Source organism: Austrofundulus limnaeus, unplaced genomic scaffold (assembly GCF_001266775.1).
Source record: "Austrofundulus limnaeus strain Quisiro unplaced genomic scaffold, Austrofundulus_limnaeus-1.0 Scaffold208, whole genome shotgun sequence".
NCBI lineage: Eukaryota > Metazoa > Chordata > Actinopteri > Cyprinodontiformes > Rivulidae > Austrofundulus > Austrofundulus limnaeus.
Window position 1 is genome coordinate 511,243 of NW_013952610.1, and position 19,259 is coordinate 530,501.

Below are 19,259 nucleotides of genomic sequence, written 5' to 3' on the forward strand. Positions count from 1 at the left end.
CAATGAGGCTTACTGAGTCAACGGTTTAATTATAAACAGTTTATTACAATAAAGAAAACCAGTTTGATTCATCAAAATGTGTTGATTTGATGTGACGGTTAAAAATATTTACTTCAGCTTATCATAGTTTAACATAACTAAAATTTCCCAAGATTTCCCTCATTTTTTGTACCAAACGATATAGTTTCCAGCAACAGTTCACTTTGACAGTCTTGGTACTGGTTTAAGGCTGACTTGATTCAGGTGTTCTAACTTCAGAGTGTTTAAGCTTATTTAATTCTGGAAGTCGGTTCAGTAAAGTTGCATCAAACATTATGATTTGTAGAAACTCCCTGTAAAGCTGCACTTATCAAGAACTGTAAAAGAAACTAATGGATCAGAATGAATAGTTTGTTTTACAGTAGCTACATGGAGCTTTAGCATCATTGTAGCTTTTATTTTGGTAAATTTTAGACTGATCCTTTCTATTGAGGCATAATCTAACAAGGCAACTTCTACTTAAAGTGTTTTGTGGGCTGGGGGGAGGTTTGTTTTTAATCGTCTCAGGCTTGTTTCCACACAAAAATCGATGGATTTGAAGCAAGTTTTCAGAGTTGAGCTGATAAAGAAATCATGTTAGAGTCCCAGTAAGGGTAAAACAGGGTTTTGTAAAAGATAATTTCAAGTTTTCAGAGGGGATCACGATTTCTAAACTCAAAATAGCTTGTAGTTTAACCTTTTCACCACTAGATGGAGCACTTCCACATTAAAGAACCAAAGCTTCAGTCCAAGTTTATATCAGGATTTAAATGAGGTATCAGTTATATGATGAGAATTTTAACGATGAGCCAGTCTTCAGGTAGCATACTTGATTTTTAGATAATACAGATATAAAAGTTTGAAATAATTAGGTTTTAAGGTGTCTATGCTAATCAGTGGAAGATATTCAATATGAAAACCCCACAACATCATGGATTGATTTCTCTGTAATTTTCCCTCATCGGATCAGTTCTAGTGAGTTTCAGATGGTCTTTAATTGGACAGGAAGTCTATGGAAGCCCGGACGGAGCGGTTGGACATGACGTCAACGGCCGTGACTTTGATCTCCGTGTCTCCGAACTGCATGGTGGCCCTGATCTCCCGTCTCTCTGCCCCGGCTCCGCCCACCGCTCCGAGTGGCGGCAAAGGCTCGGGCAAGTCCAGCGTTACGGTTCCGCACTTCCTGACGCCGGGGTCGGAGATGTACGTGACGTCGTCGGTGGCGCTGCAGTAGATGTTGACGATGATCTTGCGCTGGCCCGCCCGAGCGGGCGTGTAGCTCCGCCTCACGACCTCTCCCAGAGCCACCGACTGGTCGACGGAGATGAAGCGGTCGAAGATGTCCGTGCACCACTCGCGCCCGTCTTTGATGAGGAGTTTGTCCCGGGGGTGGCGTCCGTCCAGGAACCGGTTCAAGACGCCGACCCCGTAGGTCAGCGGGCATCGTCGCACCCTGACCTGTAAAGAGAGAAGCGGTCAGACCCAATCGCTCCTCTTAGACCAGCTGGTGTTCCTGATCCCGTACCACGGTGGGATCCAGCCCGAAGAGCACGGCCCCCTTCAGTATGGTCAGTCCAACGTCGTGAGGGATGATGATGCGACACGCCCGTCCCAGAGCCCTCTGGACTGATTTCTGCAGCATGGGCGACTCTGCAAACCCACCAACCAGGAAGAGGAAACGCACACCGTGCACCTCCGGCTTCAACATCAACTCCTCTGTTGAGAACAAAAAAAAAAGAAGATGGTATTTGCACATTTTCGAAGACTTTTGTTTTGTTTCAGCTGCATGTGCTTCATTCTTATTTACGGATTAGAAAAAGGCGTAAATATACGTCTGTATTTTGTTCTCTGCGGCTTGCCGTACAACAGCAGAGAGAAAGTCATACTTTAATGTTTTTTAGCAGTTCTGTTTACATTAAGTCAGTCGTACTTGTAGTACTTTATAGCGATTATTAGGCAATGTGTTTTAACGCTGTTTGTATGCTCAAAATACCACGTAGAGCTCTATCGCTGTTATTGTGGCATTATTCCATCAGAGCGACAAACAGAAAAACTTTTTTTCTGACAAGCTGAAATCTGGAACCGTTTCAACTCGGAACTGGCATCAGTCTGACTTGAAAAATTTCGAGTTCCGCTGCAATTGGATCGCTGCACCAGAAACGACTTCTCAAACCAGCAAACATTCTGGGAAAGCAGTCCCTTGACTTTAAGTGTACGTCTGGAATGTGGCTGATTCAAAACACATTTTTCTGCCTGACTTCCAAGCAGAGAAGGAAAAACCTCAGGATTACATCACCATCATCTAAAAGTCTATAGAAGTCTTCATGTTCGGGTGTTTTGCTCAGCTTGGCCCTCGTTCCTAATCGTATTTTACCAAACTTTCATGACGTCCAAAGGCAGACAGACTAAATGAATAAATGTTTCAGCAGATCATATTGTATCGTTGGATCCTGTTGTATTGTGTGATAAATCATTAGTTAATTGTGAGCCAGTAACGGGGGCAAAACTGCACTTCCTCTTTCTATTTCTTTTAACTTCTGTTAACTTAGGATTTTCCACAAGATGTGTTTAGTATCAACAGAAAAGTCCAAATTTTTGCTAAAAGCTCATAAAAACGTTTCTACGTCCATTAAACAGTTAAAATCACAGTCAAATCAAAAAGTGAACAACTTGTACAAAATGGCTTCAACAAAAATCTGTACATTTAACTTATTCCTTAATAGATATATTCTTTTTAGAAATATAAGTCAAAGCAAACACCAAAATATGTTTTAAAGTGTTTCGAAAGTTTTTTTTTAAACTTGATTTTCAGGAAATATTAAGCAGTACAGTTATACTATTATACTCATTTCTCTTTGTTCATATGAATAGGGTAAAAAATACATTTGTGGATATTTAAAAAAAGTATTTTATGTATTTAAGAAAAGAGAAATATTTTTTGCAATAAAAAAACATTTTTTATTGGTGTTACCAACATGGTTCATCCTGTGCAGAATGACAAAACACCAAATCATTTATTTCCTAAAACCTCTGTAACTTTGCTCTAGTTTACTTTAGCAGCATGACTCTTTACACAGGTAATATCCACATGTGGGTTTATGGTTTCCAAGACTTTTTAGCCTTATTTATGACATTTTTAAAGGGTTATATACTGTTTAATGCAAAAAATAATAATAATAAATTAAGGCGAGGGGGGAAATCAGCATGTTTTCTGTTCCATCGTCATTACCTCTGAACATCAGCTGCTGTGATATTTACACTTCTGATTAAATCTCTCAAGTGTTAGCTTTGTTATGAAACCAAGATCGTTATTTTTATCTTGGAAGCGGATAAAAGAGTAAAGTAGGTGGGGCTAATCTGTGTGTTTCTTACCTATGTGTTTAACTATATTGCTGATGGTGGGCTGGAAGAGTTCGTTCATAGCTTCCTGCGTCAGCCGCAGCATGCCCTGGGACGACCACTTCACTATCTTCATACTGACAGAGAGAGAAGGTTTGACAATCACAGAAGCAGAGAACAGAACCAGAGCCTCACATACGTCACCCCCCCACCCTCACTTGCTCCTCCTCAGGGCGGCCTCCACGCTGTGCCCCCTGTGTCTTTTGTAGTAGTCGATGAAAGAAAAGGGCAGGGAGATATTCAGGGCGTTGGCTCTCCCCGGCGACGCTGTCCGTTTCCTCGCTTCGAATGCGATCATGAGGTCCACCCAGGCCGCCGGCCGCTTGGCTTTAAAGCTCTGAATGAAGTCCTCTCCAAAGATCTGACACAGCATGGCTTCAAAAGCCAGGTCTACGCCGACAGCGCCGTAAGGACCGCCTGGGGGACAGGCAGACACCGGCTTAGGAAACTGTTGGAAAGGAGTATATTCCTGAATAGATTGTAAAAGATTGTACCTGAAGCTTTGTAGAGCTCTTTCAGTGTCCCCTGAGGCTGCTCAATCTGATGAACTGTCAAATCCACCGTTCCTCCTCCACAGTCTGCAACAACGTACCTGTCACCTACAAACAGAGCAGAAATACTCGTGTTTTTTTACAGCGTTTTGCAAAGTTACTAGAGTTTGATCGGCCTCAATCTTTGTTGCTTTTTCAACATCAAAATGGAAACACAGTAAGAAGAGTTTGAGTATCTGAAGCTCTGTTGTCTGTCAGGAGCTGTTCCTTCTCATCAAATAGAGTCAGCTGAGGAGGTTCAGGCTTCTGGTTAGGATGTCAACTGGAGGCGCCTCCTTCTGGAGTTTAACCAGCCAATGGAAGAAGACCCAAGAACATGGATGGATGGATGGATGGATGAATAGATAGATTTATGGATGATGGACGCATCGATGGATGCATGGATTGATGGATGATAGATGGATGACGGACGGATGATCGATGGATGGATGATGATGGATGGATGAGGGATTAATGGATGGATGATGGATGGATGGATGATGGATGGATTAATGGATGGATGATAGATGGATGATGGATGGATGATAGATGGATGATAGATGGATGATGGACGGATGGATGGATGAAGGATGGATGATGGATGGATGGATGAGGAATTAATGGATGGATGGATAATGGATGGATGATGGATTGATGGATGATAGATGGATGATGGATTGATGGATGATAGATGGATGGATGGATGGATGGATGATGGATAGATGGATGGATGGAGGTTGGATAATGGATGGATGGATGGATGATGGATTGATGGATGGATGGTTGGATGGATGGAGGTTGGATAATGGATGGATGGATGATAGATGGATGATGGATGGATGATGGATGGANATGGATGGATGATGGATGGACGGATGATGAACGGATAGATGGATAATGGATGGATGATGGATATCTCAGGTCTGCTGGGTTCAGCTGTTTCATGATCATTAAAATTGACCAAAAAGTGACTTTTAGAGTCAAACTCTAAAGAAATTTGAGTTGGATTAAAACTTCTTGACTGTGTCTTATTGTAAACTTTTTTAACTCGTGCTGCACTTTGTATTTTTTATTAATGGACTTGGAAATAAAATGACTTGATTTTATGTAATCTGAGACAGACTATTGTGCTTTTAAGTTTGTGGGATAAATATGGATGATTGTGCAAATAACTTTAAAGACTATGTGTCATAGTCTCCTCTTAAAATATCAAATTAGGAACTTTTCAAAAACAAACAACCTTTAGGTGTTCATAATGGCTGCTTGTGTTTTTATAATCCACCCGAAGATAAGGATCGGTTCCAGTGAAACACTTAGTTTCAGCTGGCTGCACCTAAAACACAACCTGAGGCGGACGTGGAGAAGTGAGAGATGTAAACAGATATTCACTAAAACGACACATTAAACACAAGAAAGGAAGAATAAAGAGTGTTTCTAATCCCTGGACAGATTTACAGCAGATAATCCCACGGGCTGAGTCTTTCCTGTGTGTGTGTGGACATGTTTTTGTTACCTGGTGGGGACGATTTTTGACCATTTTCCCGGTACACACAGCCTGGTGAGGACCCAGTGTGACTTATAGGGACAAATGCCCAATCCCCATTGGAGGATATACCGTTGATGGGTCAGGGGTTAGGATTAGGATTAGGGGTCAGGATGTAGAAATGACTGGTAAATGAATGGAAGTCAATTCAAAGTCCCCACGAGGAGATAAGAACAAATGTGTGTAGACAGGAAAGAGAGGAGGCCATCGTGGCCCCGCGGCTCCTCAGATTATTGTCATGGGTCCACAGGAAGCAGCAGCTGCATATGAAGCCAGCAAAGCTGGAAACTTTATGTCTTACTTGCAGGAATTTTATTTCCCCAGCAGAACTCTAGTATTTGAATCTTCTCGTGTTCGAACATTTATCCCATTTCAAACTGCGCAACAAACAGGACCAATAAGACCTGTCTGCACGACAAAGTCAGCAGGTCAAAGGTCAAAACCATCAATATCTTCAACACACACTTACCAGTCTGCAGCTCTGACCACAGCTCTCCGGTCCCACTTTCCACCAGAAAGGTCCTGCTGTGTCTGGATCGTCTCAGCTGCTCCCTCGCTGCACAACACAAACCAAAAATACCTTTTTTTAAAGCAACATCTGGACAGGATTTCTCATGCTCCTTTTTAAACCATGTTTTTATTGAAATTAATTAAATCTTGTTTCAGAAATGGGCTCATTCAGCCATGTCTTGATGAAACTGCATTTCTGTTATATCAGATGTTCAACTTGTTCTTTAGCCAGAAACTTCAAAAGGTCTATTTTCCACTGAGGGAAGGAATTGTTTCGATTTTTTTCAAGACTTTTCCGGTCTCATTGGAGGAGGTTAGCTGGACATTAAAAAGCTCTTTGGAAAGATAAATTAGCAGCTCTAAGTTTCTGAAGTAGTGTTAAAAATCATTTTGGGCAAATCACATCCAAAGTTCCTTTAAATATAGAAAACAAGGATTTGTGTGAAACAAAACCCAATCTGACCAAAGCCATTCTAACGTTTTATAAACGGGCCACACTGCAATTATAATCATTGAGGCTTGAATCAGTTTAATAAACCCATTCCACAGTTATTAGTTTGGACTCCATCCAGCTGCAAACACTCAGATATCACCACGTTTTCCTGCTTTCAGCTGCTTTGCTGCCTTTAAAACGTGTCTTTGCACGTCTGTGTAAACATAACGTACGGTCAGAGCTGAAGAATTAGCACTTTTTTTTCCCGCCCTTGGTCAAAAACATAATCATTGTTTAAAAATGTAAAGTTTATACAAGTTTCAAATCCAAAGAGCTCATTACGGGCAGGCTCGGCGCCATCAGAGATCCAAGTCAAACATGTCTCAAAACGACTTGCTGGAAATGAATGTGCTCGAGTTTCAGCGACGTGTTTTCTCTGGTGAGTGGCAGGTTAGGAGCGTGGACCGAAGGCCAAACAAAACAGATGGTGGTCACACACAGCTGGCAGAGGCAGGACGTACATGACAGAAATATACAGTTTTACTCACAAAATAACTTAAACTGGGTACAATCACATGATACAGCCTGGTACACACCTGCCAAGATAAATTAGGTATATACCTAATACTTACAGGGTACGTACCTACTATTTACTAGATACCTGCTTGGTACTGATTGGATACATAACAAATATGTACCTGGTGCAAGGCCATATAAGTACCAAGTGTATGCCAGGTACATATCCTGTAAATAAAGCAAAGTACGTACCAGGAACTTGAGTTACACACCTGGTACTTACAGGGTAGATACCTGGTAAATCACAGGTACAACTACGTGCATCTCTGATACATACTTGGTACAGTACCCTGCAAGAACCCAGTACATATTTTGACCAGGACTCTGTAAGTACCAGGTACATACTTTGAGTAGGACGCTGTAAGTACAGGGTAACTAGTTAGTTCATACTACAGTCCAGTTCCTGTACCTGTAATTACTTTTTATGTATGAGGTACTTTCAGGATAGGAATCTGATTTCTAATGGGTACATACTTGGTATCAACCATTACATATCTCTTTCTGGGTACATATCAGGTTTATACAAGGTACGTACACTGTACTTTCCTTGGGCAGGACCCTATATATATTTTGTGCAAAACAGGTACTTACAAGGTGTGTACCTTGTACATAATTGATACAGTACCCTGTAAGTACTTGGCATATACCCTGTATGTACCAGGTACATACTTAGTGCAGGAATCCCAGAAGTGTCTTGTATGTAAGTATACACCCCATATGTACAGGGTAACAAGTCACTTCATAATACAGTTCAGTTCTCATACATACTCTGTGAGTACCTGTTATGTACCAGGTACTTACAGGATGTTTACCTTGTACCTAATGGGTGCATACTTGGTATCAACCATACCATACTTGGTACTTTCTGGAGATATATAGAAGGTACAACCCTGGTGCAGGACCCTATAGGCATCTTGTTCAAAACAGGTACTCACAAAGTGGGTACCTTGTACATATTTGATACAGTACCAGGTAAGTACTTAGTGCATGACCTGGCAAGGCCCTGTATGTACCAGACATGTACCCTGTAAGTACAAGGTAACAAGTCACTTTAAAATACAGTCCAGCGCTTGTACGTATTCTAATGCCCCTTTTCCATGGTGTAGTGACGGAACAGTCGGTGTAGGTATGGTTCAGTATGGGTCGGACCAGTTGGTTTTCCACTGGTGTTCCAGTTCAGTTCCAATGGGTGTGTTTTGGGCGGTTGGTGGAGGTGGTTTTTAGGTTTTTTGAAAAAAAATTAATGAGCAAAATGAGAGATGGAAACACATTTGATGAATAACTTTTGAAATTTTAAAAATTTTCAAAGGTTTAGCCAATCAGTGACGAACAGTGTTCTGGCATCGCATTTTGGTGCCAGCTGGGGCCGGCTGGAACCACAATGAAGTATCGGTAGGTACTAAAAAAAGTGCCGGTTCCATGGATCTGGCCTAATGGAAATGGCTTGGAACTGTACCGAACCGTACCGACACTACACTAAGTGGCTCTAGTGGAAAAGGGGCATGAGAGTTATGTAGGTCCTTATAGGTACCTAAAGTGTACATACTTGGTAACAATCATCACGTACCTGGTAATTTCTGTATATAAACCAGGTATGTACAAGGTACATCCCTGGTGCTCCTATAAGTATCTGGTTCAAAACAGATACATGCCTGGTCCATCCTTGGTACAATACTCCGTAAATACAAAGTACGTACCCTGTAAGTGAAGGGTAACAAGTCCATTTATAATACAGTCCAGTTCTTGTACATACTCTGTAAGTACCGGGTGTGTGCCCTGTAAGTATTTGGTTGTTTTATGTACTGCTTTCAGATAATTTTTTTTTCCTTTTTGTGAGATGGTTAGAAAAATTAGTTTTCCGTGGAAACGTGTGTATAAATGTTGTTTGAAACATAGTACTGTGTTGGTAAAAGTGGTTTTTACTTGTTTACCTAAAACTGTACGAGTAATTAACAGAACAAAAATGTAAAAAGAGGAGTGGAAAAATGAGAACCAAGATATTTATGGTAAACACTGCAGCCTCGTTTACCAGCTCCGTCTTGGAGGAAATTTATTGTCGATTCCCGGACGATGAAGGACGTGTGTGTGTGTGTGTGTGTGTGTGTGTGTGTGTGTGTGTGTGTGTGTGTGTGTGTGTGTGTGTGTGTGTGTGTGTGTGTGTGTGTGTGTGATATAAATGAAGCTAAACAAAAGGCCTGCCACAGTCATGTAAGCCTCGACTCCATGTGTGTGTTTCTGTTCAGAGCGACTCGGAGAACGCCAATCTGGAAATCATTTACATGAAACAGCAGAAAAGCAAACGTACGTGTGCGTGTTTTAATGACTCCCCTGTTGCTATCTTTGGAGACGAAATGAGGTGGAAGAAAAGCTAAAGATAGTAAAGAAAAAAAAAAACAACGCTGGGATGCCAAAGTGTGAGTGTGTGTGTTTGTGTGGTTTGTGTTTGTCCACACAGACCTTGGAATGGGACCGAGCTCGCGAAAAGAACGAGAGACTGAAAGAAAATGCAAAGAAAGAAAAAGAAGAAAGCGAGAGGAGAGGGAGAGTGACAGGCCAGGAGGGGGTGAGATCATGGTCTCCCTGCACCTTGTTCCAATTACAATATCCTGTGTTTAGAGTGTGTGAACGCTCTTTGTGTGGCTGCATATGTACAAGTGGGCCTTTGCAGGGGGATTTTCGGCCTGAATTATGCATCGAGTTTCTTTTTCCCAGCTTGAAATTGCTCTTTTCTTTTCTGCACAGAATGCCAGGCATGTCGTTTGCATAAAGCTTTACTGCAGAACAGAAAGTTGCACTTTGGTAACTCTAAACTAACAACCCTGTTAATTTATGAATCTTAACTTAAAGCTACACTTGTTAATTGTGCCAAAAAAAGTTATATGATGTGAATTAAAGGCCCTGCCAAATGATGTTTTAAACAACTTATGCCAACTTATATAATTTATTTTATGTCTAAATTACTAATAAATTATATATTTGATATTTGATTTGTTAGCATTACAGTAAATACTTGCCTAAAAGAGGCTTCCCATGAATATTTAAATTCCATCTTCAACGTAGACGTCTTTAAAAAGTTGTTTGAACCGTTATAGTGACAGGGCCTGTAGGTAAATGTTTATCAGCCGTAAAGCTGTTTAGGCACAAAAACTGGCTCTAACTCAGTTAATCTTGTTGAATAAAATGTGAGCAACACATTTTTTTATTATTTAGCTCACCTTCTGAGTCTAAAATCCTAGTTAAAAATTTTCCACTAACATTTTATTGTTGTTTAGCTCACAGTTCTTTCTTTTTGCAAAGTTTTACTGGATGCTTAATGTTATGTCTGAATGTTAAATCCTAAATCCAAATGTAAAAAGTTAAATCCTAAACGTTGCAGCCAAATGTTGAAGTTTACATTTAAGTATTTTGGAATGGAACGCAAGCTTTTCCGTTGGTGTTCGGCAAAAGCAAACGCTAGCGTTGCTAACGTCGCTAACATTGCCACTGTCACTAACACTAAAGGTTAATAACGCTAACGCTTCCCAACAAGACATTAAACTTGCAGTTGCGCCCGGCGTCTGAGCTGCACAGATACCATATTCTTTTCAATGAACACATTTTGAATTTAAAATTTAATTATTCATCCGTGTTAGCAGTGCTAGCAGCATTAGCAGTGCTAGCAGTGTTAACATTTGCTTTTGTATCAGGGTTTTGACGTCATAACAAAAGCTGCACACCAAAGGCAAAGGCTGCGTTTAATTCTGAAATACGTTAACATTTGGTTGCAACATTTAAGATTTAACTTTTACATTTAGATTTAGGATTTACAATTTAGACATAGCATTAAACATTTAAATTGAAAACTGCACAAAATGCAAGAACAGTGAGCTAAATGACAATAAAACGTTGGTGGAATTTTTTTAACTAGAATTTTACGCTCAAAAAGTGAGCTAAATATCGAAAACGTGCTAGCGACATAATTTTTACATTTTATTTTACACTTTGCACCCCGTAATCTTACAGATATTGAACTAAAATTTGGTGCGACAGCTGAGAGTCATCCCAAACACAAACTCTTACATAAAACTTACATTAACTGTTGGCATCAACACTGTTTGTTAGCAAAATATATCATGAACCAGTGGACAGAAAGTAATAAATGGACCTTTAGAATCAACGTTGCCACAGCTAACAATCAACTCAAAAATGTCTATAATTTAGCCAGTTTGACAAATATTAAGCTAAATTTTGATTTGGTACTAATGAAAGTCATCCTCGATAAACACAAAGATCTCACAGTATCAGATGAAATATGAGAAAGATGTTTACGACTAAAATAATTACTAACTTAAGCAAACACTAGTATGTGTCGCAGGCACATTATGAAGTAAATCAAGGAGTTAAAAGGAGACTTCAAGTCTAGAATGTTTCTTCTTGGTGGGAATTCTGTGGTTTCTTCTCCTCTTTCAGCTTCTCTGCTTGCTCTGTATATACATAAATAAAACACATGACCTGCTCAAAGTCACGCCGCCGCAAAGAAATCTGAGGCAAACAGTATCTGAGGCCACATCTTTACCCCCTTCACTTTTTTGTTTTGCAAAAAACACACAAGTCGACAAAACCCCACAATCCTCAAGTGACTTCAGACAGCAGTGTTTCCAGGAAACACGGTGTGGTTTCACAACGATGCACACTCACTTTGACCTTTCCGTACCTTGCCTGAAGCTGGAGTCAAAGCCCCGGGACCCGTCCAGGTCCGGGCCGTTTGTGATTGGCTGCACGCTCAGGTCGAGCACCTGGTGGAGGCGGAGCTTGCGACAATAGATGGAGGCGGCCTCGGGCTCCAGAGCGATGAGGAGCTGTTCGGGACAGTCGGGAGACACCAGACCGGCCTGGACGGACACAGAAAGGGACAAAACAGAGAAAAAAACGGGGTGTGAGGAGACAAATAAATGCTTCCTGAAGTGGAGATTTTTTTAAAGTTTGTTTTTGTTCGACCCATACAGACAGATGATATAGAGCTTTTCAGAAATAATGACAAAGCTCACTTTGTTCCATTTTTTTTCATCATTATTCACCTCATCTGTCCCGCCTTACTCTGCTCCCATCGTCATTAAACTCTCATGAAATCATTGGTATTGTAGCAGAAAAACGGGTTGAGGCAGCCATCTTGGCTCCAAACAGTAATGGTCATTATTTTAAAGGGGCAATATTATGTGTTTCTCAGGCATACATTTAAATACTATACCATAATAAAGTGTCTATGTCACATTTAGCTGTTATTAAAATGCTGTTTTTAGGTTTAAATAGAAAATAAACTTATCTTCTCATCACTTCCTCTTCTAAACGCCTTGAAATTGGCCTCTGTCTCTTTAAGAACCACCTTCCGCATCCCTCCACACCTTCCCTGTGGCCCTGTCGGCTCCCGGCTTGGGGTTGGGGGGGGTGGCGCCCTGAGGGCCGGGCCCTCTGTGCCCATGCCCGTGCTTGCCCTAGCGCAGTGGGTGCCGGCGGGGGCCTGCGTGCTCGTCGCTGCGGGACATTGCATGGCTGCTGCGCGTGGTCGCTGGTGGGGTTCTCCCGGGTCTCCCCTCTGGTTTGACTTGGGGGTGGGTGTGCGGCTCTCCTCGCGTAGGTGTACCCGGGGACCCGGTGCTTGGGGTTCCTCCTGGGGTCTTTGGCTCTGGCCTCCCCTTTTGTCTGCCTCGTGCCTTGGGGGTCGGCTCTGGGACTCCCCCACAGTCACTATTATACATTCCGTTGGAGAAATCCTGTAAATTTATGCTTGATCACAACCACACGCAGACAGGTGTTCAGATCCGAGGGGTTCTGAATGATCACCAGGTATATATATAGGTGGGTGTTTGTTTATCTGTCTAAATGTATATACTGTATGTATGCTTTTGCTAGGTTTTATAACCTTAATTCTCTGCAGGTGTGCAGACAGATGTCTCGTATTGTTTTCTTGACGTATATCTCACATATCATCAATTCTTTCTTTCACTTTTTTCCATTACATTGTAACTTTTCTTTCCTTCTTTTTTACTTTCTTTCTTCTTTCTTGTCTATATAAAAAAATGCCACTGATGATGAAGAAGCTAAGATACTAATATTCAGATATTTAGTACTGCTTTCTACTGAAGTGGTAAAAAAAGAACCACCTTCCACTTCTGTCCTGCCCATTTCAGTACGGTGTGGGGTGTGTGTGTGTTGTGTGTGTGTGTGTGTGGGGGGGGGGGGGGGGCTGCTATGATGCAGTTTACTTGGCATCTGAAAACACATTTCCTCAAAGGTATTTTTAATCTGAAAAGAGCTTCACTGAGTGAGAAGTAATGTTGAGAGCTCAGCAGACAGTTAAATTTCACTTTCACTTTCACCCGAGAGCCTGCAGGAGTCATGGGCGGGGTGTGTGGGGAGAGGGTGCGCTCTGCCATGAGGAAAATTGGCTTAAAGACACGTCCCAGGAGCGTTTCTGGTACCAAAAGGCGTTTCTGGTCCCCACCTGTCGTTTTGCTCCTCAGCATGGCTTCAGGATTTCTCAAACATGCATGAATGGGTCAAAGCAAGGCTTTGGGCATGTTTTTTTTATGAGAGTATAACATTATAACATGATATAAAACTCAAAAAAGTTGATTTTACACGATATTGCCCCTTTAAATTCCAATAAATACTCTCCAGGGATTCATGAGATATTTTACTGACAGACAAGCACGCATGCTCACAAAACAGTACCTTCCAAATGTTGTTTTCACTTATGATGATCTGGAATCCCTGACTAAAATGAGACGATTCCTGACTGGATGCAGGTGAGGACATGTTCTGGAAGCTAAACTAAAGAACCAGCTGTGCAGCATGGACGTGTTAGAAAATAAAACACAGAGAAAAAAATGGAAATGAGACGTAAACTTGACAAAAAGTCGAGATGATGGCTTTGGAGAAGGAGGAAGCTTATATAAGGCTGATGTATTGGAAGTAAAGTTGAGTGTGTGTTACAGTGTGTGTGCGTGTGTTTTTGCAGGGCGGGGGTCTGCTCTCCACTTCCTGTGTTTGTCTGCCGGTCTCCCTTATTGTTCGCTCCTAATGACATCATCATCATCAGGAAGTGCACACGCCCTGACAACCTCAAGCCAGGGGCCAAGTGTGTGTGTGTGTTATCAGTGTGTGTAAAAGTGTGCATGCATTTGACTTTTTATGGATTAGTCCAGGTGAGTGAGGAGCAGATTGTGTTGCAGGAACTCCGACATGACTCAGTGAATCAAATTTTGTACATTTTCTCAATGATGCACTCAGCAAAGCAAGGTTTTATTTGTGCACAGAGCGTGAACGCTGAGTCAGCAATTAGTTCCTGGCATGCTGTGGAGGAAACCTTCCCACGCAGAAGCAATTATTTTCTTGTCATTTAGGAATCACCCAAGCCTGACCTGGAGGCGCAGGAGACGTGCTTGTGGATGTAAAGGTCCTACCATGTACGCAGCCTCCCTCATGAACTGCTTGGCAGGTTGTCTCCACACGGCGGGGACGGTGATCACCCATCTGATCTCCTCTCCTTCCAATACGGACGACGACTGGTCCTTCACCTCCTGCGGCGCAACTTTGAGTCATCACAGTGTCTCGGCTGGTGTCATCGCGCTGCACCGACGTCCTTACCTTCAGAGCGTGCTCTCTGAAGAAGCGCAGGGCGTGTGCGAACACCTCGATCGCCCTGACCTTCCGACCGTTAACCGCCTCCAGCTCCGTCTCCATCGTCAGGTCCTGAAACCAGAACAGTGACCTTCAGGTCATTCTTACCATAGTTTAAATCCCTACATTTATTGAGGAAAGAAGGGTGATTTAGAATTGTAAGTGCAACATTACTTTCAAGAATGAACCGAAATGGCTACAACTCTGTTGTTACTCAATATAATTGAAAACTTTGGCATTAAAGGCCAAACGTCTACGATAGTCTTTCCAGGGTCGGTCCTAGCCAATTTGGGGCCCTAGGCAAGATTTCAGGTGGTGCCCCTTGTGCAGTTTTCAAAACTCACTGCTAATTTACATACATTACACGATGTACTACACAATATATTTATATATTTTTTCTTTGATATTATTTTTTACATTTAATATTTTAACTTTAAAATAAAGACTGTAAAAATACTGTAGGCTTTTAGTTTTTATTACACGGATGGGGCCATTTTATTTACACGCAAAGCATTCTGGGTAAATGATGATGTGGAAAGGTCCTCGGTGTGAGGCTGCTAGCGAGCTATATCCACCCTGAAGGTTAATCTTGGACAATATCTGACGATCGACTCTTTTAAATGAAACCAGAGAGCGTTGACAGAGAGGAGAAGGTAGAAATGACTCAGCCTGGAACTGAAAATATGGATGGAGGACAACAGAGCTGCTTCATGGAAGAAGAACCTCAGCTTAGCCTGTTAGCTTTAGCGTTAGCCCCGACGCCATCACCAATGTTACGACTAATCGTGGATCCCTTTAAAAACCAGGTTGTCCAGTTAAAATAGTTAATAACAAATTTATTTGAAACATAAAACAAGAAGTCTACCTCATACCTGCCAACATTTGCTGACAGCAATGAGGAACACCTGTTCAAGTTAACAAGCAGCTGTGGAGTGAAGCAGTTCTAGGGGGGTTCAGGAACATACTCCCCTGGAAAATTTAGTAAAAGTTCTACTCAAAATGATGCATTTTTCAGCCATTTGAAGAGCATTTGACTAAATTCTCAGGATCAATAAAACATAAAATCATTATTTTCTGAAGGTATATCACTAAAAACCAAACTTAATCTTAGATCATAACTGAAACGTCCATTATCCTTATTGTGTTTTCTATTTGAGCACCAGTAGTTAGTCTTGACTGCATCATGTGATGCTTTTATCATGAAACATCCTCTGCACCATATACCAAATAACGTAGTAAAGCAGAACAAGTTACCCTCATAAACCTGAGTAAACAGTGATTATTCTACAGACTAAACCAACTATACTCTGATAAAAACATACAAAGATTTTTTTCATCCCCCTGAATGGACAGCGTCCTGTAGCATTTGCCCGTACTGCCTATGCCATGGGCCGGCCCTGAGTCCTTCTCCTCAAACATGTTTCTTACACTCGTGCTGTGGATCTTCATTTTAAATTTATCAAAGTAAAGCCAGTGCTGGGCCTCCTCTGGATCCAGGTCATGGTAGAAGTCTCGCGCCGCAAACCCGAAACTGTGGAACCTTAATTCGGGAGTCAGCAGCAGGCACGTTGGGCTCTTCTGGTTGGCCACGCCGGGGTCACCGCCCTCCCAGCGTCTGTGATGGAGTTTGGCAACGAAGACAGTCAGCTGTGGAAACTAATACAACTATTTATGATTTAAAAAAAAAAACCCATCAGAGCCTTACTTCATCATGTGTATGGCCTCTGAGTCCTCCGTGAAGCTGAAGGCGTAGCCGCTGGAGGTTGTCCCAAAGTCTATCGCCACAACAACAGAAAATGGACAAGCCATTCTGGGTCTGACCTCTACCCTCTATCAAAGAGAGAAAACACATTTCTGTGTTCAATCGCAAAACACTTTGGTTTAAGAGCAAATATCTTGAACGCACAGTGAATAGTCCCAATATGCTGTCATAGTATTTACTGTATTTCCGGTTTCTGCGGAATTACGGGGATTATCGGAAACTACTAGCAGTTTGTTTCCATGAAAAACTCTGAAACACAACTTTGTGGGGCTTTATTTCATTTAAAGTTTTGTGGGTGATAATGTCTGTATAAGAATTGAATATATTTGATGAATATTCAGCAAGGGGAATCTGCTTTCAGAAGAACTAGCACGTAAGCTAACTTATACTTAGCTTATGCTAACAACTTGTCCAGTCAGCTTTTCTGCTTCAGGCTCTTGTCTCGTTGCAGTTTTTCACTTTAGGTGCCCGCCACTGTAAGTTGTGTGTTTTAACTCTTTTTATAAAGCACTAATGGCAGCTGGGAGCTCTATATAAAGTTAAACAAGCAGAAAGCGGAAATGAGGGAGTGTCTGTGGTAAGTGGCTGCTTGTTACCGGTGAAGCCGAGGGTGTGAGCGGCGTGATACTGCAGTCGCTTCTGGCTGTGGCAGGAGAGGACGGCGTGGAGACATTTTCATCTGCAAAAACACAGAAATACCTAAATGTATGTCTGTTGAAAGTGATTTTTAATATATAATCTTGACAAAAAAAAAACAGTTTTGAACTCCTCTAGCTGTGATCAGGTCAAGATCAAAACACTTGACCTGGAGATCTCTGGATAACAAACTGGAATGACTGGAATGTTGCTGGAATCGAAAATAAGTGATGTTCCAGAGTGGGAGAGGAACACGAAGAGGTCAGCAACATGTTCTCACTCCAACAGATAGAAAAGTGAGATATTTGGACCAGGTTGTTTGTGTATTTACCTGGTATCTGCAGGTAGTTGGGATCTGGCTGCTCCTCGTCAGCCATTTCTACGGGAGCCAGGATCTGCAGAGAACCACACTCACATCAAATATCTGCAGAAAACAAAGCTCTGCCTCAAATCTGATTGAGGTTCAAATACAAGTGTGTATTCCCATTAAAAGATGTTAAACGTTGTGTGTAAATACTGGACATATGGATCCTGGTTTGGGGTCTTTCTAGGTGGTGTTTACATCTCTCTGTGCATATGTGAGTTTTCTCCAGGTACCCTGGTTTCCTCCCACAGACCACAAACATCCTTGTTACTGTAGATCAACTGGTTGTTGTGGGTTTTACACTTTGACGCTTGTGATCATTTGTGTGTTTTATTCAGTTTTAATTTATTTAAAAAAATAAACAGTTCTGGCATCAACAGGTGCAATAAAACAAATATTTCTCTTGCAGGACATAACTCAAACTGATGAACAAAAGAAGCTGAAGTCTACATGCATTTATTTAAAGCTTCGTAAATGTCTGCATGAAACAAGTATCAGCTTTCCTCCCCAGCTGTCGTCATCTGATGATAAAACCAGATAAATTGCTTACTTATCCCTCACCATCTTTTCAAACTCAATGAGCTGTGACTGATTTATACCTCTGAGCCTTTACGTCTGACATGAGCCACAGATCAGTAAATCTCTTTTTTCTGGTTTTCTTTTACTGAAAATGTAAGAAATCTTAAAAGTTTGTCTTAACAGAACAAAAATAACTTTCATAGAAGCTGCCTTTTGTTTTAACTCTAAAGTTAAGACAGTTTATTTCATCCCCCTGCTTCATGTAGTAAAACATTAAATTCAGCTGCACGACCCCGGCAAGCGCTCATTAATCCAGGTTTTATCCTGTAAAGTTTACTCACCGCTTTAAAAGCTTTACGAGCGACAGAAGAGGAGAAAACGTCTTCCAAGTCCAAATCAGCCTCCAGGGAGAGGAGAGGAGTGGGAAGCTGCTGCTGCTGCTGCTGGATAGAAGAGGATGCTTCTCCAAATAAAAACCCTTCGAAACGAGTGAAAGCTTCCAACGTTTTGCTGATTTGTGTGTTCCAGGTTCGAGTGGGGGGAACTTGCAGAGGACCCTGATGAGGGATAAATACAAACCGCACCTCCCTCGGTGCGGTTCTGCAGTCAGACGTTTCTGCTTTGTAAGAGGGGAAAGTGGTGACACACACACACTGAACCAGCTGCAGGAGTGGGAGGGCTGTGACAGTATGAGGAGGGGGTGTTGGTTGTGGGGGGGTTACCTCACTGGAGAAGCTGGAGGCTGAGGGTGGAGTAATTTTACTGTTTTATCCTGATTGAGTCACGCTGCCCTCCTAAACTCCTCCACATCCACCAGTTTAATCAGCTCTTCCTGATCTGTGAATCAATCTAAGATTCACTTTTCTCATTGCCTTTCCCACCTTTTTTATTTTAGTTTTCACATTCCTTTACGTTGCATTTCCTGCCTTTACTCGTCGCAGACCAAAGCAGGAAGAAGCCAGGTGTGCTGGGCCAAACCTAAACAAGCGATGACACCTTTTTTTAGTGTCTCCTCTGATAGTGGAGTATTTTCAGTCATTTGGGGAATGCTCCAGAAATGCTTAAATTTTTTTTCGTCGTTTCACGTACAAGCAGATCAATTTAAAATAAATAGTTCAATGCAGCAACATAAATTTAAATAGGTAAATTATGGTACTTGTTATTTTAAAGTATGCAGTGTTTTTCAACCATTATCAGGTGATTAGAAGCAGAAATCTGGTGCCAGAAAGTCACACAGTTTGTTCAGATAAAGAATTAAATATTATCAGGTTCAAACAGGATTTAAATTCGGGGGTGGGGGGGGGGGGGGG

The 19,259-nt window shown here is 41.7% G+C and overlaps 1 protein-coding gene across 1 annotated transcript; it reads right to left on the reverse strand.

Moving 5' to 3' along the window:
- Window positions 1-9: 9 nt before the first annotated feature.
- Window positions 10-19,211, reverse strand: hspa12b (heat shock protein 12B). The gene is made up of 14 exons (XM_014019057.1): window positions 18,291-19,211; window positions 17,398-17,461; window positions 17,027-17,109; window positions 16,374-16,498; window positions 16,097-16,283; window positions 14,636-14,740; window positions 14,452-14,568; window positions 11,703-11,880; window positions 5,960-6,046; window positions 3,912-4,016; window positions 3,576-3,834; window positions 3,391-3,494; window positions 1,544-1,734; window positions 10-1,476 (listed from the first exon to the last, which is right to left on the reverse strand). Exons 2-14 carry the CDS (start codon window positions 17,441-17,443, stop codon window positions 1,012-1,014), a joined length of 2,052 nt encoding a protein of 683 aa, XP_013874511.1. The 5' UTR covers window positions 17,444-17,461; window positions 18,291-19,211; the 3' UTR covers window positions 10-1,011.
- Between the last annotated feature and the right edge of the window lie 48 nt (window positions 19,212-19,259).